Below are 24035 nucleotides of genomic sequence, written 5' to 3' on the forward strand. Positions count from 1 at the left end.
CTTTCAATCATGCATGAAGCTGAATTTTGTTCATTGAGAATTCTACTCAGCTTCATTCCTACATAAAAGTTAAGGACATCATTTATTAGCAATGGCTATACCATAACTTACTATTTTTCCAGCTCCAATTATAAAAAAGCTTCTATAAATGTAAAGCACTGCCAAAGATTTACTCTCCATATATACAACCACACACAAAACCTTACTCATTCTATGAGGCAGACAGAAAGCAAAATGCTGTAGATGGGATCAATACAACATTAGGATAATAATGAACCATTTCATGCTGGAAAGGAACAGTAAAAAGTGTAACATGGAATGGAAGCAACAGACAATGCACTGAATACTGGTTTTCTGAAGAAGAAGAAAAATAAGGCTAGGAGGTATACCTAAACACAAAATTACTTACTTGGAAATCTGAATTTAATGTTATTACAAAAAGACTGAAACAATCCTAACAATGACATCATTTGAGCTCCTCTAATCCTTTAGGAGGATTTGCTCCATTCTGCAAAGAGTTCCTTACAATCTTGTCATATTCTGAACATTGCCAACTTTGTTTTCTAAGATAGATAGAAGATAAACAGATGTTTTTCCAAAACTGAATATTTTTACATCTTCCTCAATTCATGGCACCCAATTCTCAGAACATATTTATTAGATCATGTCCACATCCATTAAGGAGAAACAAAGACAACTGAATACATTTTTAATACATTTACTTTTTTTGCTGCCCTAATTTCTCCAATCTACACTCAAAGCAAGCCTGAAACTCCATACCTAAATTGTGTTGATATTTTTAATCTACAAGCTTTACGATGGAGAGAACATGGAGAGCTGGAAAGTAGCAACACACACAGAACATTTTCAAGACAGCAGCAGGTTTCAAGAGTAACTCTCTTCCCATATTACACCTTTGGTCTGTGAAATGCTGGTTTGGCTTTTATTTTTAATGAAATCTGACTTATCTTTTGAACCATGCATTACAATTAAAACAAAACAAAAACCTGGAACTTTTATTTAGATAAAAATTAACTTCACATACCTCTACATACTAGGTAGAAGTAACTGTGTATCCACATTGCTGCATTAACATGACATAAAATTACCAAGATAATTGCTTACAAAAAGCAGCAGCAGGAACTGAGTTGTCATTTGAATAGTCTTGCACAATATACTGTAGACATAACATTATCTATTTCAGCAAAATATGCAGCTGCGCCACAAAACTTTAAGGAATTTATCATCATAATGCTGCTGATAAACAGTTTTATCACTATCTAAAGATGGGAAACTGAAGTGCAGAGACATTTTATCAGTTGTCCAAGGTTTGTAGCTTGTCTGAAAAATCCAGCCAATTCTGAATTACCAATCATATTTTAAACTGAACTTTAGAACTATAAATTTTAGAAACTAAACTTTAGAATTTTAAACTTAGCAAAAGCTCGTTCATTTAGAGACACTCCTCTTGAACGAAGAGAGGTCAACAGCTGCAGGTAAGGCAAGAAGGGAAGTAACCTCCCTTCTTAATCTCCTCCATTATAGGCGTTCAGAAACACTCAGACATCCTATTGAACAGCAAACTACATTTTCAGCACAACTGAGGGTGTTCAGATTAAGGTATTTAATATGTTTCAGCTTTGCTTTGAATTCCCATGTTTCCACAGCTAGCTAAAGCTTCAGATACCTGATTTGTCCTTCAGTATTTTCCCTGTCTTTGGAGGCCCACTATAGACATATAATGAAGAAAAAAAAATAGCATTTATAGTAGGCAACAAGACATTCAACAAGTGAATTTTGATATCTGAATTATGTATGACAATTGCATATTTGCTCAATTTCCTAGTTAAGAAAAACATCAGGAACAGAAACAAGTATATGAAAAAAAATAAATGAGTTCATGTTTTAGTGACGTAATTCTCTAATGCATCACCGTGCTTTTGGAGGTAACAGCTACCGATTCTGTATCGCTGTTCAGAAGAGCTCCTAAATCACAACCTCATTTTGCTTTGACAGCCAAACAAGGTATCTTGGGCTCCTAATCGCACATTTTAGAGCTCTCAGATGAATGCTGACGGGGTGTTGGAGCAGTGTGAACCTGCAATGCCCTCCTAGTCACTACCTGCTCTATAACCAGCTCAGCACTTTCAGGCAGAAAGAGATAAAAACTGACAGCCACTGTACACAAGAAAATAGAAACAACTGAGACACTTCTGAAAATTCCTTTACTCAAAAGCAGAGACTGTCCGATATCCTCAGTCTCCAGGAATTTCAGTGAAAACTGGGGCTGATGGACACACAGGGATCTGGCTCATGACAAATGGGAAAAAAAAAAAAAAAAAAAGAGAGAACACCTTTGTTAAAAAACTAGTACAAATATTTGCAAACCAATTAAATTAATGCATTGCTATTATTTCACTCCACCTGATACACACAAAAACCTTCAGCTATAGGGCATTATTTCTTTAAATACATGGCCCTTTTAAACTAAAGCTCAGCTGTGAGCAAAACCCCTGTATCTTCCCTTTATGTTTATACTTTCGGGAAAAGATGTTGACAAAACTTAAATCTGAATGGCATCAGCATCTCACACTCCTCCCCCCTTCAAGGTAACAGGTTCTCTGGATTTACATCTCAAGGACTTTCTTTCTCATTCAGAGACCATACTTTAATGCGCATGTATCACTGCCTCATGAATTTTGACATCAAAAAACTACAGTCTGAAGGCAGAAAGTTCGCACTTCATGTGGGCAAAAATATAAGAGAAAACTTAGTAGAGTTCAGTTCTTTCACTGAGTAGACTACCCCCAGCTTTCACACACAGCCTTTAGGATTTCAGCCCTGGTGCAACTCCTGCTGCAGTGACTATGACAGCGTTTCTCAAGGCCTCCACTCTTTGCAGGGTTTTGTAAAACCCAAAAGAAGTAGAAGTTTGGGTGGGACATTTAACTACCACAGGATCATTTTTGCTTTTGAAAGAAATGAGGCTATGCTTTTCTAAATAATGAAAACTGATCTTTTTTCTAGTATTCTGAAAAAATGACACTGGAACTACCACAATTAACTGTAAAAGTACGTGATGTATGTAAGTCTAAGATGCCATTTCAGTACACATTGGAAGATAAGAAGTAATACTGCAATTTCAGAATAATAGATCAGAGAGAGTTGCTGAGGCGATGTGCAGAGTGACAGTAAGTACTAAAAATACTTCCAGTGGACTGAATTCTAAAACTCATTAAATAAAAGTCTTCTCACCATGTTGATCAAGAAATGTAGGGGATAAACCAAAAACATATTTTCTGGTGCTGGATTTATCAGGAAGACAACTTGTCTTCTTCCTCCAGTGCAACTCCTATTTATCTGAAGCAGTAGAACAAAAGCACAATAAAAAGGAAGAAACATTTCCTTACTGTAAGGTGGTAACTCAACTCTGAAAGTCAATTTTAAAAAGCAATCTCATGCTACCTGTGTGTATTGAAAGTTCTAGTATATAAACTGTCATGGCTTTCTAGTTAACAAGTTATATTCCTAAAAACAAATTCCCTGTGAGTGGTTTGGGATCAGAAAAATCTTAAAAGCATATTTGATACATACTCAAGAATACATTCCTTTCTAAAAACAGAAAATAAAATTCCAATTTTACTCTAACTGAATACACTTGTTCTATTTCTCAAACTTAAAATCTGTGAACTTGTTGCAATTAATTTGCAAGAAATAAAAAAAAAAAAAAATAAAGAATATTAACATGGCATGTTTACTGGGGAAACACCAAACATGCATGATTCCATTCCAGCTTTTCTGCGTAGTTTTTGTTCATTGTTTATATTTCCTAGTAGCAGTTCACTTTTGAATACACATGATAAGTTTTGGTTATTAGGCAGGGGTTTTTCCTCCAACAGGAAAAAATGTCAAAAAAAAAAAACAACAACAAAGAACCACAGAACACAGTAAGTCAACATTTAAGCATGAAGAACACCAGTGTATGAAGGCAAATATTATATCCATCTCCTGTTGCAAAGATCTAGATTAATCTCACCAGGTGACGTGGATCCTCCAACAAATTGTGAACTATCTGTCCTCCGAGGCTGAGAAAACCTCTCTCACAATTCATGAGAAAAACTGCATGGAGTGGTTAATCCTAGTGGTAACGTGAATGATGATGTGCATCTCCACAGGAAATGTAGCACCAGAGTAAACAAAATAGCTGAAGCATTATTTAGCAATATGACTGACCTCATACAAACTGTACTATTACACAAAAAGCAAATTAAGCAAAGATAGTTGAAACCATTTCAGCCCCATAAGGACTCATGTAACCGAAGTCAGAGAACAAGCAAGCTTTCCCAGGTCTGGATCCACTCAAAGCTCTTTCCTGAGGTTAATTAAATTCCTGTCCTAAACCAGATGTTTCCCAATAACAGTAAGCACAGTGCTTGTGGCACAATAAAACTTTGTAATACACACAGAATTGGACTTGCGGCCTCTTCCTTACTGGAATTTGTTAACCGCTTTTGGGCAACCACATGATTTCACCCAAAGTGTCAGTGTGGCAAACAAGAACTGAGAACTTTCGTTAGATTCTTCGTAACTACTCCACTATGATAATTACCTCACATTAAAGAACCATCAAAACACCCATCGAATTAATCTTGCTTTGAGACACTTGCTCACAAAGACAGCATCTCTTAGCCACATACAGGTTAGGATTAGGAAAATGGTTGTAAGAAAACACCCTGTGGCAATGATAACATGCTCTGAATAATTCTATGCCAAGTTTAGCTTTCATATTCTTAAAAAATGAATCTGAATCTACCAAACCACAGCTATTAAAATAAGTCAACCTAAAAATCCAGCGAAAACATGTTAACTTATGTCCACTGGCAAACTGACCATCAGCATGGTAAAAAAACCACACCTCATAAAATTTTTAACTTAGACACAGAGACTTAGCCTGAACCTTGATTATTACACTTAATTTCTATTTCTTTATCTTAAAGGGTTTAATGTGTTAGGATTCTTGCATATTAAGGTGTTAAGCTATAAGAACTCAATTTCTTATGTTTATGAAAGAGTGAGTTAACAGTTGATTTTGGATTCAAAATTTGTTAGGCACATTACTATCTTTACAACTGTCTCAAAATCCAAAAGAGACATTATAAAACTAGTTGCTAAAATTGTTACACATTCTACCTACAGAGTCAAAACACTACTCCCACCATTTATTAACTTCACTGTTACTGTAAGAAGAGGCCTATTGTAAATACATGTGGAAGAACCCATTGTAAAATGTAACATTAAGTGAAAAGTGTTCCTAAATTCAGCATTATGACTTAACAAAACAACAAAACCTAGAGTAAATTAGTTAAAGTGAATATGACAGCTAAAATGATAGAGCTTCCAAGAGGGCTAAGTATTATTAAAGTTTTTTCTTATTATGCTCGTAGGCACAATCTGATTAGTTCCAACAGCTGCCCAGCAGGAAAAGCTAACCAATCATTCCACAGTCATACGCATATTAACCTCTCTCTTTAGTGTTCAGTGATTTCAGAACCAGAGAGCACATGGCACTACAGCATGAGCTTCTTTCTTTCGATTTATAGTGATATGGAATATTTCAAACACAAACCACATCAGAAATTCCTAATCATCACAACTTAAGCTACTACCTTAAAACCTACTGGACTTAAAACAACTACTGGACTGCATTAGAAGTTTTTTAAGAAAAAAAACACATAAAATTAACATAAAATCTTGCTGAGAACTAAGTAATCCATAAACTTCAAGGAACTGATTCACATTCTGACTTCTTACAAGCATAAGAAGTATCCTGGATATTCATCTTGGATGAACATTTCATTTATGTGAAACAATACAAGGTGTGCACCACTGATGGAAAGCAGGAAAGTTCTATCAATGTTTTATGGTCTACTTATAGAACTGACTTTCAAATTATGGCAACTTTTATCAAGAGCATCTTAATACAATAGGAAAGTATGCACTGATGTCCTCTTCACACAAGTATTCAGTGGCAAATTTGGCAAATTTCTACATACAGTTTTTAATCTTTTCTGATTTTAAAAACAGTAGACATGGGTTAAACAATTATGAGGAGCTGCTTTTATAATTGATTAAAGTATTTGCTCCTCAAAAGCACTCATATATTCATTTCATTTCAGACTGTGAAGGTATTGATTTTTCAAAGACTGAATTTCAATGTTAGATTGTCATGAGGAGAGCAAGTGATAGCTATAAAAATTAAGATTTCTATTTAGAACTATTCACTTACACATATTTTAAATATAGCCCCCAAGAAGAGTGTTAAACATGTTGAGACACAGTGTGCATTTTTGCTATCCAAACTCAAATAGTAGTGATGTGCTTAGACGCAACAAATCTACATGCAACTGTAGCAAGAGCATACTGCATCTTGTAGAAAGCAAAAAATAGAAAAAGACAAACCAAACAGTAGTTTCTTACCCTCTGAAACTGAGGAGGATTTTATGGCAAGGAAAAGGTAAAAAAACTCAAGGCAGCTTCTACTGAAATCAAATGAAATCTTGATCAAGTGACCAGTAAAACTCAATTGTGGCATCAGTTTTAACTTGCAGAGAGATCTTACTAGAGAATTTTATTGTTTGTCTGCACCTAAAAAATGTTTAGTAAATACTTTTGGCAGTTAACAGGCAGAAAGAAATCTCATCTTCAAGGACCCATCTGCACTTCAAAATATTTGTAACTGTCTATGTTCACATGCTTTAAAACCCCTCACAAACCTCAAATTCTCTTACGCCAGACTATTTTCAAGCTTGTAATACTGATTTGTTTCTTTCCTCCAAGTTGCTCATAAGCTAAAGCCATCCCAAGCCACATAAGCACATGAAAAAACACACCAACTGTCAGCCAGGTAACCATCACCTAAACATAAAACCTTCAAAGACCTTCAGAAAGTTCACCTGATGCGTGAGCTTACTTTAAAACTTGAAACACACAAGTAACATGTAGAAGACACTTTCTGCCACACAGTTTACACCTGTAGTCATTGCAGATACTGCTGACAGAGATTTTGGCAACTTGTAGAGATTTCCAAAGTATTTATCAACAACAAAATTAAGTCACTTTTGGAAAGTCACTTGAACATGAAATATGAACTCACCGATTTTGAACATGACATTTAATATTTTCCTATAAATTTTCCTCAGAGATGACTTACATTGCCATTTTATAGTAAATAAACAAACAAAAAATCACTGTTCACATGAGGATACTCCAATGTAACTGCTTAAGAATGTGAGACTTTTTGTAATGTTGCTTGACATTGTATATTTGCAGTTTCAACATCATGCATATATGCAAACCAAACGATAATTTTAGTGAGATACATAGGGTTTTTGTTACTGCTTTTATTGTAGTTTACTGTTGAGAGCATTATAGATTGCATAATTTGAAATTTCTTTCCATATAAATGAAACTGACATTTTTACTCAGCATATTTGGGGAAAACATTAATTTCTAAGTGTTGTCTATATACTCGGTTTCAATAAGACTACATAAATAAATCCTTAGTCTATTATGCTCAGAAAGCATCACCACATCTGTGTTAACTTGCATACTGATCTGTCTGGACACCAGCAAAAAATAATATTCATATAAGATAGATGAAGTGAAGATTTCCATTTGGCAGATTTGTACCTTCCAGCTTGAGTCTATCATCCTTCCCTCACAGAGACATGCAAAGTTATATCTTATTGTTTCATGACAGCTAGTGTGAAAATCAGAGCCTTGAATGCAAAAAGATACACCAGCTTGTACCTCACCCTAATTCACTGAACTTGCCATGCCTGGAAGCAAGACTTTCTCCTCCATTCTTCAGTCAATCCCCTAAAGGGATGTCAGGATAACGGAACCTGACAGTTTTACAGTAATAATGCCATAAACCACCCTAAAGGAGCCTTGTGTCAACCAACAAGAAGCAATTACCTTGACTCTTGACTCACTACCACCAGTCAGTAGCAGAGTTTTTTCTCCTTAGAGACCCAATTCACAGCTGTAAGATGCAAATCAGCATTTTCCCCTTTAAAAATAATAGCCAGTGACTTGTTCAAAACATTTGTAAGCGACCACTTACCAGCCCAGATCTCTCTAGACAAATTACTACTGAGCAATATTTTTATTTACTACAAAACTTTCTCAATAGGACTATATACTTTCAGATTTCAGACAGTAAGAAAAATGGGTAAATGGAAGAGGATATTGAAGCAGGAAGCCGGCGGATATTGAACTACATCATAAAATAATTAAAATAGTCTTAGGAAGCAAAGACAACAGAAAAAGTCTTTGAGGTAAGGAGCTAAGTAAAAATGGTTGGTGGTTTTTTGGTCATAGTTTGTTTGGTTGTTACTTGGGTGTTTTTATTCTTTTTCCTTTTTTGTTTGGTGTGGTTTTGTTGCTTTGGGGTTTTTGTGTGTGTTGTTTGGGTTGGTTTTTTGTTTTTCTTTTTGTCCTGTAACTACTAATAGAAAATAAGATCAAAACGAAAGTTATTTGTCCCTTTCATATACTTGCAGGGAAGCTTTCAAAGATTTTAGGACGTCACTCAGTACTCAGAAGCATTCCTCAAGTTTCTGTATTTCATTTTATAGGTTATTGCAGCTCATGCCACGTTACCCACAACTCCAAAACTACCTGACCTAGACAAGATAAATGGTGGCAGGGCGCAAATTACTTTTCACCTAAACTGAAAGCTGAGTAAACTCTGTATTCCATTCTATTTGAACTATTCATCACTATTTCAACATATCTTTTATATCATAAAGAAATTGATAACAAGCAAGTTCTGCACATCTTTGATATTAGGATTTAATTAACATTAGAAATGTTTACAATTTGTAATAGTAACAGATTTTTCCCTCTCTTCTCTCAAGAATAACAGAAGGGGTTACCAAAATATATCCTGTCTTAAGTCACTTAAAGCATTTATCTAATATTTTCTGTGCACACCTTATGGGAAGGTACTGGGGTAAAAGTTGTGCAGGGTAAGTTAGGTTGGTATGTCTGTAAAAACAAGATAGAAATGCAGGGAGAGGGGATTTTTGTATAAAACAATTTCAGAAACAGCGGTATTATCAGGCCTAATTGCACCTATCAGACAAAAGTCTGAGTGAAAGCACAATCAATATTTTGAGTTTTCAATAACTAATTTCTAGAGTAAAGGACACTTACTTATGAAGTTACCTCTAAAACTATTGTGTCAGAGTTATTACTTCACCTGAAACCTCAAAAAGGCTCTTTGCCCAATCAGAGCCTTACAGAGTTGACATCTGAAAATCTACACAATGGTACTAAGGAAGCCAACTAAACCATTGGTGCAAAGTGTTATGTATTTTTTTGATAGTTTTAGACTCTGTGAGGCTCAGTCTTTCAAAGAATTAAGCTCTTTTTACTAATGCCTGAACTTCCCTACAACTGAAGACTGACTTTCAAATCTAGCCCTGTTGTACAGTACCTCACTAGTTCACAAGTAGAATAAAGCAAACAGAATAAAAAAATCCCAAATTACTTGGAAGGTACCTCAAGATCTAACAGAAACCTGCAATGGCACTTCAATTTCTACAAATGTGTAATAGTATAAGTTTTATGAACAACATGTAGATCTTCAGGGGACTGCTGAAATTCCTGTCACTTCAGACTGTAATTATCCTTGGCTCTGTACTAAAGACCAGGAGAGGGAATCACCCACATGAAAAAACTGAAGCTATGCCATAACACCAAACAAATTCACCAATCTTGTGGCATTAAGAGAGGAAGGGAAAGATGTTTCAGTTCTAGCATATTCTACACTACCGCTGTGGACTTAGGAAAAAAGTAGTCAGCATCATTTGAAAGACAGCATGTCTGTCCTAGAAAACCTCTCTCTTCCAAAGGGCAGCTAGAAGTTACCTTACGAAGGCAACATGTCCAGCTCTCCATATTTATTCAATTACAGGCAATAGACAGTGACCTTAGAGCTTGACTGGAGTGCAACTCCAGAGCAAAAAAAAAATTCTAAATCTATTTTTGAGCTTCCTAAATCTATTATCTTCCCCATCCATGCCGGCGCATGAAATGGGAAAGACGACACAGTACTGTTCTGCAAATATATGAAGCATAATTCACGTGAGCCATTCGAATGAAGACAGAAGTTAACCTGCCCTGCAAAGTCATGCTGAATTAAATCCCTATGCTAATACAATTCAGGGATTGTGAAGTAAGAAAAAAAAAGCCATGCTCCCATCCAAGTAAAAAATGAAAATCTTCATCTACACTACATGTCAGAGGGAAGAAAACCAAACAAAAAAAACCCAACACTCAAATGCTTTAACATGCATCTTATTTTCACCTTGTATATAAGCACTGTCAAATCTAGAATTTGTTTTAACAAAACCATTATTCCTCAGTTTTAAGTTCAAATATCTAAGTACTATCGGTACCTGGAACATCAATATGTGTGTAATTTATTTTTTGTTTAGTGTCAGTGAATCTTGAAATATCACTGACCAACTAGCCTTTCTCCAATTTACAAGAAAAAATACTGAAAAGTTAGTTTCATTGCCTTATCAGGAAGGCAAAAAAATTTCCTACCTGAATCACTTATTTACATGAGTATATATATGACTGTAAAAAGAAAATTATTGGGACTTTGAATAGCCATATTTACAATTCAGCCAGATGTCCCTTACACAATTAATAAAAAGGCTAGGTAATGTAAAATAAATTAGAAAGTACAAAAGTAGTTTGCTACTAGTGGGTTACCATAAATTTACAAAGGATTTTTGATAACAGGATAGTAATGAAGTTGGAATTTAACTAATCTTATTAGTGTCTAACTGACATATTCAGTAAAGACCTTGCAATATTAATAAATGTGTGTTTACATGTAGAAAAAGCTCTGTCTTGACAGTTTTTTCAGAGAAGGCAGATGTTGGTAACAACCACCCCAGGCTTTCTGTGACCTATTTAAAGGGCAAATATACCACTTCATTGTCCTGCCATGCTGCTGGAGCCTACACAGAAGAATCACCCACATTAATTTCAGTATGATTAGCTATGGGATGCTCCCTCCTTCAAACATGGTTTGAGAGTAAAAGTGAGGGTTGCTCCTTGAGCTTCCACTCCAAAGAATGAAAGCACAAAGAAGGGCAGCAATGAGAGGCTCAAGTAGCTGATGCTTGGAACAGTGAAGATGACCTGGTGAACATCTGCATTTAGAAAATATAAGTCTGTATCACTGTGCACGGAGTCTGCAGTGACATTAACCATGCTTCCTTCCTTTCTATCTGCTGAACCATTCGGATGGTATTGGTGCAGCACTAAAATACAAACAGGCCACAGAAAAGTTTTGTTTGTCCTGCACTGTCAGTGTTTTTGACTATCAAATTTGTATCATTGCTTACAATATGATTATCAACAACGACTTCATTAATCTGGCTTTCTGGTTCTGATTTAACTACAAATTTAGTCTCACTCTGTAATTTTGATTTAACTACCTTCCTAGCTTTCATTTTACACAAAAGACATCTCCTTCCATTCTTGATTTTCACAGTGACATTAGTTACTTGACCCAGAACTACTGTGAGGCTCAGAAACAACCTAGTTGCAAGAGCAGGCTTGAAATACAATGACTTGTGATCTCCACCTTCCATGGGTCATGGAATTGATAAACTGTGTTAGAAAGAAGGGGAAAGCTTCCATTGAAAGACATCACAAGAGATGATCTACAGTAGCAAGAGGTAACTCTCCTCAGAGACAAGACTGACGTGTTGTGAGACTGAGTAAAAATCTATTTTGTCAGATTACAGAGGCATGAACTGACAGCTACAAAAAGATTATTATATTATTCCAGAAGGAATGCACCAGCTGCTTCTAATGATAAGTAAATACAGGAAAATTACTGTAATAGGTAAGAGTAATGGAACTGTAACAGTAACACCAATCTAATTTACTCCCAAACTGCGACAGATTAAAGTAACAACCTATTAGCACACAGGATTAGCTCACAGAAGAAAATGCACTGCTCCTGTAAAAGCAGAATTATGTTTTTCACTCTAGTCCATGGCTAACTGGGTATTGTTGTGCCTATGCATCTAGCGTATACGGTATACCTAGCTGACAAGAACTGCTAAGCAAAAAAAATAATTTACATTTAAAACTTGCATTTATAGGAATTGTTTTGGAAGTGTGTACATGACTGTTAAGAGTCATCAGAGCTGGAATTTATTCAAAAGCTGCTCTGAAACAGCTCCCCTTTTCAATATCTGAGACAGCAAATAAATGTTTCACACTAAAATCTTCATAGTCAAAGCAGAGGCCTGGGACACCAGTAAACTCTAAGTGTATTAATCAGTTTATACTAAATATTAGCTTGCCTTGAACTCAAATGTAAGTGTACTGAAATAGCGTAATCAACAACAGCAAGTAAGTATTTTTAACACTGAGCTTGTATCACCAGACACAATGAACATTTTAAATCAGTGTGTAAGCAACGTGAATGCTGTGAAGAGGTGAACAAAGACCCGTAGGTTCAAGCTGCATACCAGGGTTAAACCACAACAGCAGTGTTTGCAGATTCACCCTTAATCAGGAATTGCTGGTCATTAACAATTTGATTTAAAATTTGCTCTTGCATCCTGTTGTTTTAACATAGTGCTTTTGCTTATGAATGCCCGCCTCTCTTTTTCCCTATCATTCCCAGTTTATACTTGAAGTAGTTATCTCAGCTGAGCAAGAAAGCAAGTTTGTCCATCTGGCCATTTCCTTTCCTGAACAACTTCTCTGTCTGTCTTACCTGCCCCTTCTGCCACCTCCTACTATCAGGGTTATACCATCACTCTGCCCATCTAGACTTGGAGCTATTTCTCATTCTAAATGCATTTTCTTTTACTTTAAATCCTACCTTATTAAGCCTTGTTCATCACAAACACTGTTTACCACTTGCCATTTGAATCCTTAATGTCACCCTAACATGGTCGACTTTGGGCATCTCCGCAGAGAAACAAGATCTTTAAGGATGCTACACATAATTTCTACAGGTAACAGCAAGATGCCCTACATGACTGTTTCCTGGAAAGACTTTCTCTGGGGTGAGGGGTAACACCTTCATGTAATGTTAAAGCATCACTACCTTTAAATAATTCAATATTTGTAAACTTCTAACAGAGCCACTCCTGGTCAATTCCTAATGCTATTATATTGTCTGGGTGGGAAATATTTGCAAATTCTGGTAATACATTTTCTAAATGAGGACACCATAAGTACAATTCAAAAGATATCCAAGAGATATGCTTGGATCTTCCTTAAAAATAAATAAATAAATAAACCCACACACCACATACTCGGCTTTCCTTAGAACACCTCTTAGAATTTGTCTTCCACATAACTCCTAAGTCAGTCTTATAAGAAGAAGTGCAGAAATTATGTAAAATTGTTGTCTCTTTAGAGTTCATGCATTTAAGACAGCATATAGTTGAAGCACAGACATCTGGAAAGTTTTGAAGTTGCAGTTCCATGAATCATTTCCATACAAAGAAGTTATTCTCTATTGAGATACATTTGGAAAAAATGCAGGCAGGAAAAAAAAAAAAATCTGACTGCTAATTTGTGTGGTAATTGTAGCAGGCTTTTGTATTAAATAAGTCAAATCCAGTGTTATGAAACTTCCAAGTAATGCTGCACCCAAAATACAATAATACCATTTTACAATGTTTAGTTTTCTTCTATTTTATAAGTATTTTTAGAAAAAGGCAGATGAAAATAACATGAAAATCTGTCATATAGTTAGAAGACTTTATCCTGAATTATCTCCTTTGCAAAAGAAACTGAATACAACAATTACAGTCAACCTTTCCCCCATACTTTGAGAGGCAGGAAAGTAACAAAGTGAGGAAATACTGAAACAAGAATGTTACCTTCCCAAGGAGATACAGAGTTGCTGAAAATGTGTTAAAAACCTGTTAAATAGTCAGCTGAGTTTTCAGTGGAAGTTTATTCTTTTTTATAAATTGTTACCGCAAAGAAAAAAAAATCTCTTTATCTTCTGGCAAAATAGGCCTGGCTTCACACAGACAATAAGCACTTTTTAGCTAAACTTTTCAAAAAAGTAAAATGTAACTGAAGAACTTTCTCTTCATTGAACAGCTTGTCAATCTGCTATTACTTGCTCTGAAATATAGAGCGACACATTTCACTGTTGCTGCACGCATACTAAAGCATCAGCCTTTGTGCTTCTGTGAAGTGACTTGCATATCATGTCATCTCCCACTCCTCTGCCATCCTCCAAATATGCTGCCCTGCCCATCATCCTCATCTCTGGTGCTTCCCAAAATTCCCCACAACACTGTCAAATCAGCCCTGCTAGACTCATCCTGTTCAGAAGGCAAGACAGTTTCATCTGCTGCAGCTACCCCACTTTCCTGCATCCTGGTTATGAAAGTAAAAGGTCAATGCACATCAGAAGCCAGAAGACATCAGTATCTTCAGAGCATAGCCCAAAAACCAGCACAGCATAACGCACATGAGAAGAGTATTTTAGGAGAAAAGGCTAGAAATATCATCCTTGTGCGCCTGTCACCCTCCCTCCCAGTAGTTCAGTGTTACCCAGGAAAAAATTCTCAGGTACGGTCACTCTACCCTTCCTTTTTCATCTCCCTACTCTTCCCCAGTGACTGATGGATCTTTGTACATGCTACATTCCCTGTCTGCTCACCAGTATACTTTATTTCTCCTACTTTTCCCTCCCTCTTCTTATATGATCACTTTTGGTATTAATATCGTAAGAACTACCAACAGAATAACATCTGGACGTTACTATTCTAAACAGTGTCTGGCTGCCATAAAGTGCCTCTGGGTTTTACAGATAACTTCCCAAGGTATGTGAAACTGCTGTCTTAAAGGCAGTAGAGATCCATAACTCAAGAAGTACCTGACCAACAAGCATGCAAGAGAAAAATGCAATTAATTCATTTAGGTGGTCTATAGGGTTGTGATTTTACAGATTAATTTTGCTGTGACACATCTAGCATAAGAATTCAGAGCTTTCAGTCCATATCCCTGTGTGTTCATCCACATCAGCTCTTTCCCTTATGTGGCAAAAGCAGTTTTTTGGAGACACTTGAATAAACATGCAACTGATGTTTTGTTTTCTTGGTTTGGTTTTTGTTTTTTTTTTTCCTAATTCAAATACCAATTTTTTAATTTTTTTTTATTTTTTTTTAATTACTTGCACATCTCTCAGTGAAACCCGACTCTCTGGCAGCCCACCTCACCTCACCTCACATTAGATCTTTAGACAAGGCCTTATGTCCCACACTACTTTTGGTACAGAGCTGTAGCTTGTATTTCAGACGAGCTCCCACTTGTGACAAAAATATAGTCATTCTGCTGATCTGTTACATTCTGTTTCTGAACACACAGTCCAAAAATAAACTCACAAAACAAGACCACTGTCGTGGTGATCTGAACTGTTGCTCACTCAATCCCAGGGACTCCTGATTTCGCTTTTTTCTATATTTTTTTTTTCTTTTTCCTAGAATAGCAGCATATTTCCCTCAGATATATTAACTAACATTTATCTATTCGGACCATGTATTATTTTGCCACATTTTGTCTGTAGCCCTGGCTTTTTTATTATTTTCTACTCCTACTGTTATTTATCTAGTATGCTGTTATTTATTCCACAGATTCTCATTTAAAATGCCAAATAAAGATGACTGCATATTACTGGACGCTTCTGGTTAGCTATCAAAAAAAACCCCATGCATGTATATCTGCCTGCTCTCAGTATAACTTAGGAATTCAGAAGTTTTAAAGAGCTTACTATGAAGACTTCAAACTTGGTCATAAGTTCTTGAAAAGTTTTAAATTCCCAGGCTACACTGAGAGCAGACAGACATCTGTGCGTTTGTTTTGGTTTTGTATTCTTCTCTTTTTTCTTTTGTTTGTTTGTTTAAGATAGCTTACCGGCAGTACCCAGTGGGATGCAGTTTTCTGAAAGAGACTTTTTTGTCTTTGTCACTAATTAGTACCTGCACTGCCACAATTACTTCAGGTTGAAAAAAAGTGTAAAAGAGCTAAAATAAGGCAGCACTTTATTTTTATTAAATGGTTACTATGTACCAATACCAGTGAATATTACCTATCGAGTCAACCAAGCAATATATTGGCCTATATAGTCTATATTCTTCCAGCCAGCAACAAGGGTGTCAGATTGATTGCCGAACAGTTCTCTATTCCAAATGAAGGGAAGTGAAAACATTTTCAGCTTCCCACATAATAACCCAATAGTTTAAGAATAAACTCCTTTCTTGTTCTAAACTCTAACTTAAGTAAACTCAAATGAAAGCAATCCTTTATTTTGCAATCACACACTCTTATGCACCGCATGTTTACATTTTATTCTTTTGTTCCCTAATTGCAGTTCTGCTGTCACTTGCTAGAAAGGATAAAAGACACAAGAATATGAAATATCTGCTCCTCCAAGGCCATTGGAACTGTTATCCTTGCTTTCATTCATATTTTGGACTTTCTCCTGCCTAAACACTACAAAGCCGCTTTTACAGAATAACTCTTTTTCATTCTGGAATAGCCCACCAGTATAGAGATGAGCATCACATAAGCTTCTGAGCTAAGCTCTAATGCTCAAATCTACAGTCATGCAAGAGGGAGACATAAACGCAATGCAAAATATTGTTTCACTTGGCATTCTCATGTTGGTGACAATAAGAACATATCTTTAGTGGTCAAAGATGACCGTTAGCCAAAGTGTACTAACACTGTGAATGCTGGCAGGGTGTTCATGAAGACAGGCATGCTTCATCATACTGTGATACAGCTAGACATATGCATACATAAACTGCATTCCACAAAGTGAAGACATGATGCACTAGAATGCACTCAGGGATATAGAGTAACATGCCATACAGATATCTGCAGCGTACCACTGCTGTGGTACACAGCTTCAGGTTTACAATGGGTTGATGAGGACCAGCAACATTTGTGGAAACACAGTAACACAGACAGTAACATAGAAGAATGGAAAAAAACTCACCTTAAGGAGTTCATAGTGTTGAATGCCATTCACACCAATGTCCGGATCGATGGCAGATGGGACAGAATAACGAGAATTAATTGCTGTGTTTTCAGGGATAGAGATGTTAATAACTGTTGAGGGGAAGAGGGGAGCATTGTCATTTATATCCTCTATTAGGAATCTGATCTTGACCAGTCTGAAAACTTCATCAGGTAAAACAGCAACCTCCACTTCATAAAAGCAGCGGTTCTCACTAAAGATGCCAGCGCACAGCTTCTCTCGGTCTATGCGGTTTGCAGTTGTGAATATCTCACCAGTGTTCTCCTCCACCCGTACTAACGGTACATCCCCAGTCTTATACACAAGCTTGAACTGTAGCGGTGAGGAAAGGGGCGCATCTGGGTCCAGCGTTAGGTTAAGATCCTTGAGCAAATTGCCAATGAGGACATTTTCAGGCAGTTCTTCCCGCACTGTATAATTCTTCTCCTGTGCGCCAGATTGAAATACAATACAGGCTAATAAGACTGCCAAGAGGTAGGTTCCAGACAGCAAGTCCATCTCCAGAATGACTAATGAGTATTCGTGTAGAACACCAAGAGTAGCTGGAAAAAGGAAAACAAAAATTATTAAAAATTTAGACAAACCTTTCCTATAGCAAATAACCTGAACTATTTGAAAACCCTGTCAGTAAAGCAATATTTAATTTAACAAACCTTCAAAAGCCAATTTTTTTTTTTTTTTGCACAATTTTTTGCTTGAAACTGTTTCCGAAACACTGAGGTAAGAGCTTTCGAACTGGATCAGAGTGAATGAACAACTAAATATTTCCAGCATATTTTCCTTAGCTCCTTAAGAATACCTCTTCTTTGGAACTCTCTGCCACATTGTCCTCAATTTCTTTTGTTTCCAAAGGAAGAAGTAGGTAAGAAGTTTACAAGCAACCATCTGCTGAGAACCAAATCTTTTTATACCTCTTGCTCAGAGATGGGAAACCAAGAACATTTGTCTTAATTTTCCCCCAAGTTTTATACTGACAAAATTAGGTAATATTTGTTAGCCACAAAGAAATCTGGTTATTTTTAATACAGAAACATAAACTGGTAAGAAAATGTTAACTAGATGGAGTCTGGTGAACTTCAGCCAACAATATGTGGAAATCTGTTTAACACAGTGATACTAATACAGCAGCCCTTCGCTTTAAGATGACAAAAATCTGATCTTTGGAAGTAAACATAAATATTATTACTCAAATCACTGAAATTCAGATTATGTGTCTAAATCCACAAGAGCAGTGCACAAATTTCAACACAGAAGGAGAAAAACTTTTCTATATAGAACTAAAGCTAAGAGATTTTTCCTGATAATGAAATTCTAGCTCCTACCAGCTTAGTATCTGTTTCAAATATACCTGTGCGAACTCATTTACATTCATTTAATTGTGCAGGTAAAAACGCAATTGTTTCCTGACTTTTGCAATTTTATTCTCCCTGTCATAGCACAGATTGATTCACTCCTGCAGATCAAGTTGCAGTGGTTGAAAAAAGTATTGAAGCCAGTAATTGCCTTCACCCATTAGCTACTGTCTTTCAGCAGTACCATTTTCAGGATAATTTAAAACATTAGACTTTGCGGTGAAACAGATTAGGAACACTTAATATTGCTATTCCACTTCAACTCTACAACCTGCTTTTGACTGGGAGTAAGCAGCAGATAAGGAACACGTGAACTAGATCTGTAAGGTGCATCTTTCCATGCCAGCATGATTTAACTGTAAAACATTTTCTGGCTTTATGATTTTACAAAAGGAGCAACACGAAATAAAAATCCAGTCCTGAAAGTTTTCACTTACGATAAAAGGCATTGCTCACTGGAGTAATTCAATTAACCTGAATGATATTGCTGACACAGATGAGAACTGGATATGCAGTTTATGGGGTACAGTTACTGCATTACCTGCAGTATTTTAGTAAATCACTGGCTTACTTACAGTATCTTAGTAATCCAGTATAAAGCACAATAAAAGACTAAACAGACCTTCAGGAGTGAAGAGACAGTGTACTATAAACAGCCGTCTCACACACCCATTATAATATGAAATTCTAAATACATAAATAAGGAAATCATCAGCAGATACTGATTATCATTAATGATAACACTATGGCAGCAGCATGAGTTTAATGACAGAAATGTGGTGATATTGTACAAATACATTAGCTTGACTATTATGAGTTTATTTATTAACTGTCTTGTATTTTTTTAAACATCTCCAGCAGTTGTCACCCCACTAAAATAACTGCCCATGTACATTCAACCTTCAGAAAGCTCTTATTCCAGAAAAGAACATTTTCATACCTACTATTATTAAAATAAATGTATTTATATTGTTTCCATGCAAAACACCAATAAAAGAGCATGGGTTACAATAAAGAGTTGATATTTAAGTGTTCCTCTCAAAACAAAAACAATATTTCAGAATGGTAGCATGTTCTGTGTATATTGGATAGCACTATTCTACCATTTTTCTCTACTAGAAATTTAACTGAAAAATAATAAAATGGGGTGGGGAACACAACACTACACATCCTGATGTCTACAGAGTAGTATTTTAAACTTACAGTTGATTTTTGAGGGGAAAAAATAATAAAAAGCCTACACACAAACCAAATTCCAGGCTCTATCCCAAATTCTTCCATGAAAACACTAATGTAAAGATTTCACATAAACTATAATGTTAAAATATTTTAAAACCATGGATAGAAAACTTCCAAGTAAATAATCTTATGCTATAAAAGTCTTTCTATTATTATCAAGATTATTAATGCTATACTGCTCCTCTCTCTCTCTCTAGTCTTGAAGATACAGGGAATTCTACTCACACTCAAAAGTTGGTGTTTTATCTATCAAGTTTTACAAAGCAATTTGAGGATGAGTACACAAATCAAATAGTCTAAAGAGTTCATGAAAAACTTTCCCAAATCAATTCTGAGAGTTGTGATAATGACAGCAGATAACTTATATTAAAAATAACTGATAAGAACTCCTATAACCACAGTGGAGTTTCTAGGTATTACAGAATAACAACAGCAGGACTCAGAGGTTTGTCAGGAAAACGGCAGAGTAGAACTTCTTAACATTATATTACTATGCATATTTTTATTTATTCTTCTACGATGAAACAAACTTTGAACTATTCTATTAAAACTATTTGTGTCAAAATAAAGAAAATACATTAAAACATGGAAATAATGTCTTTTACAGCCATAAATTTCCCTGAAGTATTACACTAAAGGGTACAGACACCTAAGAGGTAGCATTGAGTTTTAACAGAAAACCAATCTCAATGTAGAAAAAACAACCAACAATGACTTGTAATTCTTGAACTTCTGTAGAATACACTATTTTCAAATGGTCTTTACCTGCCTTTCTCAACAATTCTAAGAACAGTTTAAAACCTTAAAAAAACCCCACCAACATGACTCAAGGTTTCTGCTTAGATATACATTGGAACTTCTTAAGCCATGGGGAAACTGTTGTTCTTAAAGTAATCTATTTATATAGTCATAGCTGTATGTCACCTGTCATTCGTGCCACAGCACTGATAGGAATACTATGGCAACAGCAATGCGAAGAAAGTATGAGGTACTTTCTAGCAACCAAGCATCATTGTGAAAGATATTTACAAAAATCAGAGTATTTCTAAGCACATAAAATATTTAATATCTCTTATATTTGTCTACATATCATAGATATACATACCACAAAATGGGAAAACAACATAAATACACATCTAAAAGCAAAGGGAAAGTCTAAATAAACTGCAAATAGAAATGTCAGAGTCAGACAAACTGGTCAGTAAGAGAAATTGTCGAAAGAGCGTATGGGAATGGTGGGGAAAGTTAGAGATGAACTAATACAGATAGACAAGATAAAAATACAAAAAAGAAAAAAGAAAGGAAGTGGGCAGAAAGGCAGTCCCAGTACAGCACGTGGCAAGAGGCTTTCTTGATCAGTAAAGTATAGAGGAAAGAAAAAAAAGTACAGGAGGCTAAACAGAGTAGTCCAACTCTAAAAGACCCTTCATAAGTTTCAGCACTCACATTTCCAAGGTGGTAAAAAAATAATTATGAACAAATAAAATTTCTCAGCATAAAGTAACATCTAAGCTTTCCAAGCCATTTTCCCACCTTTCAAAAGAATGTACTGATGTCTGTACCATTGACTTCTGTAACTAGTCAGACAACCGGCCCAGATGGACAGGATAGAGGGTAGGAGGAGAAAAGGAAAAAAAAATAAAAATCTGAGATTTGCTCTCATTCATCTGAGTATCTATGCACTTAAACATAGTTGCTTTTTTGTCCAATATACTAAATATTAATGGCATAATTTAAATATTATTGTTCATAATTATCTTCATTTAGCAGCTGTCAAATCATACCTTGAAAAGTAGACAGAATATGAAAAGTTTAACTACCTAATGGAGTATGATGTGAGAATGGAATCTACACCTGTTTTGTTTACACACAAGGCTCTATCTACCTGGTCCCACCTGAGGCAGAATTCTGGTTGCTTATTAGAGGACTCAACTGCTATTTCTTACTTCAGAGGATCACAGAAAAATAGTAAATGCAGAAAAGAGTCCAGATGTCCACTTCAGATGAAAAAGCATCACTTTCTTGATACCCGAATTCAGATTTGACTTAGAGCAGGAATAAATAAGCTTTGGTAATGTCTCATAATTGCAATATCAAGTTTTCACCAAAAAAAGTATAGACTATTTTAAAAATTTAGGAATATTACACTGAAGTCCAAAGCTACATCAATATCCAAATATTGAAGTAATAATACAGAAGAAATACTGAAAATATCACTCCCATTCCTATCTTCGTATTCCTGAACCTATTTGAATTAAATGGAAAAATTTAGCTACTATACCACACTTTTTCAATACAATACCCCTTTCACTTGCTGCTAATCCACCATGTACTCCTTAAACAGGAGTATTTAAATCCCTGTGTTAAAACAGTGTTTCTCAGAGCCAAAGATTCCCATGGCATGGGTTCTGTTTGTCAGTCAATAGCATGATCATAATGTTATTTAACTGAAGAGTAAGCTATTTGTAATTATTCTAGTTCACAAAGGCTCCCTCTGAAAGGCCCACTAGTAATTAAGCAGTTCTATACTATATGCCAGGGAGTTTGAATTTCTGAATCATTTTGGTATGGATTTCAACTCTATCTTGTAGACCTCAGCTGCTGGACTGTTAGGTAGGATTTCTTCTGCTATTGCCAATTTTTAGTGTTGGGTTTGCATTTTTGTTTGGGTGTGTAGGGGTTTTGTGCACCTCTTTTGTGTGTTTCTGGTTTATTGGGGTCACTAACATAGCTGAACACAGGAACGTCTATCCTTTGCCACCACACATAACAGGTTTCACTGAAGAAACTGGTTTGTTTTGATGGTGGTTAACTTTTTTAAAAAGGTATAGACTTTAGTGATATTTATTACCATTTTTGATGGCAATTAGAAATGCTACAAACTTGTTGCCTGACAGGAATGCTCCTCAATTTTTTTAAGGCCAGGCACAAATTATAACAAACAACCTGAACTCACTTTCCAGAATGTTTCAAAGAGAAATTATTTTGCAGTCAATATCTATCCACAGGATCCACTCCCTACATAGTGTATTTCATGATCATGTTCAAAGAAAAAGACCTACCTCAAGGAGAAACAGACAATTTGTTACATTATCAAGCTTCCATATTCATTCCTTCATACAATTTTACTCTAAATCCACTAAAGGATTGATTTATTCTTTGATCTATTTTTTATTAGTGTGATGGTACTGACTTTAACGAGGCTTCTTTAATTTATTTTCTTTCCAGTGATGAAGAAAATCAAACTGGAAATTCTTATCACCAGGAGAAAACGTCACCCCACACCCATTTAAATCAACAAAAGAAGTGAGCAAGTGGGAGCCACAACTTGTTTATCTCACAATAAGAACTTAGGTGAAGCCACACGTGTGATTGTTGGATGTATTTCAACTTAAACCATATTTTTATTCATTTAAAAATGAATGTAAATCTGATTTTAGTCACCTGTGTCAAATCCTTTGAAATAGCAATTATCAGGATCACCTGTTTCATACATAATGCATTTTGCTTCACTGCCATCTAATAACTCTCATTGCTGAATAGTAGAAAAATACACTTCACAATGTGCAATTAAAGTATTTGTAAATAAGTGTAGGAGTATCGCTCACAGAATGCCGTATTGTCTATTACCTACTTACACTAAGTACAATTCTGCCTTGAATCCAGTCGTACATATAACAACATTCTAGAGCAGCTGAAATCAATTGCCTTCCTCCATCGTGCCCCCCCCCCTTTTTTTTTAATTGCATAAACTTCATATTTCCATCAGTTTCTCTCTGCCTCAACTTAATATACTCAGAGAAGGCTGAGTGTCCTGTGAAATTACTCTCACAGATTCTGTCACAAGTTCTTGTAGTGCTCCAAGCCTGAAAGGAAGAGTAGCTGAACTTTTGCCATAATTCCTGCTCAGCGAATTATCAGCCTGCCTACATAAAACAGGACCAGGACATTACAGCAACAAAGCATGCATAAGACATATTTTAGTATTGGTGTATTCCAACCTCCCATGAGGCTGTCTGGAAATATACCCCTATGTAGTCCTTAACTAATGCATTTCATTACTTATTATTGTAATTAATAACTAGCTAAGCATCAAATTTATTTTCGTCTTACTGGGTAAAACAGGAAGAAAATAGTTCATCCTTGTGATCACTTCACAGAAGAGAAATTGTTTCTTATTCAACCTATTTCCATCAAGCAAAAGTTTATACAGTACAGCAAAAAAAGAAAATTTCAGCAGTAGCATAGTCTCCATGGAAGCCTTTAGATAAGAAAGAGTATGTTTTTCATCCAGTGGCAGCATAGCTCCTCATTTTCAGATGGGT

The 24035-nt window shown here is 35.7% G+C and overlaps 1 protein-coding gene across 2 annotated transcripts in view; it reads right to left on the reverse strand.

Moving 5' to 3' along the window:
• The window catches only part of PCDH11X (protocadherin 11 X-linked), a gene marked incomplete at its 3' end in the record, with an annotated part of 459004 nt that overhangs the window by 394164 nt on the left and 40805 nt on the right, over positions 1–24035 (reverse strand). For both annotated transcript variants that reach the window (XM_082061889.1, XM_082061890.1), the window contains exon 2: positions 17078–17661. In XM_082061889.1, coding sequence (XP_081918015.1) covers positions 17078–17617 — 540 coding nt within the window. In that variant the 5' untranslated portion in view covers positions 17618–17661. The remainder of the gene's footprint in view (positions 1–17077; positions 17662–24035) is intronic.

The sequence above is a fragment of the Streptopelia decaocto genome (assembly GCF_964273445.1).
Source record: "Streptopelia decaocto genome assembly, chromosome: 10".
Lineage (NCBI taxonomy): Eukaryota > Metazoa > Chordata > Aves > Columbiformes > Columbidae > Streptopelia > Streptopelia decaocto.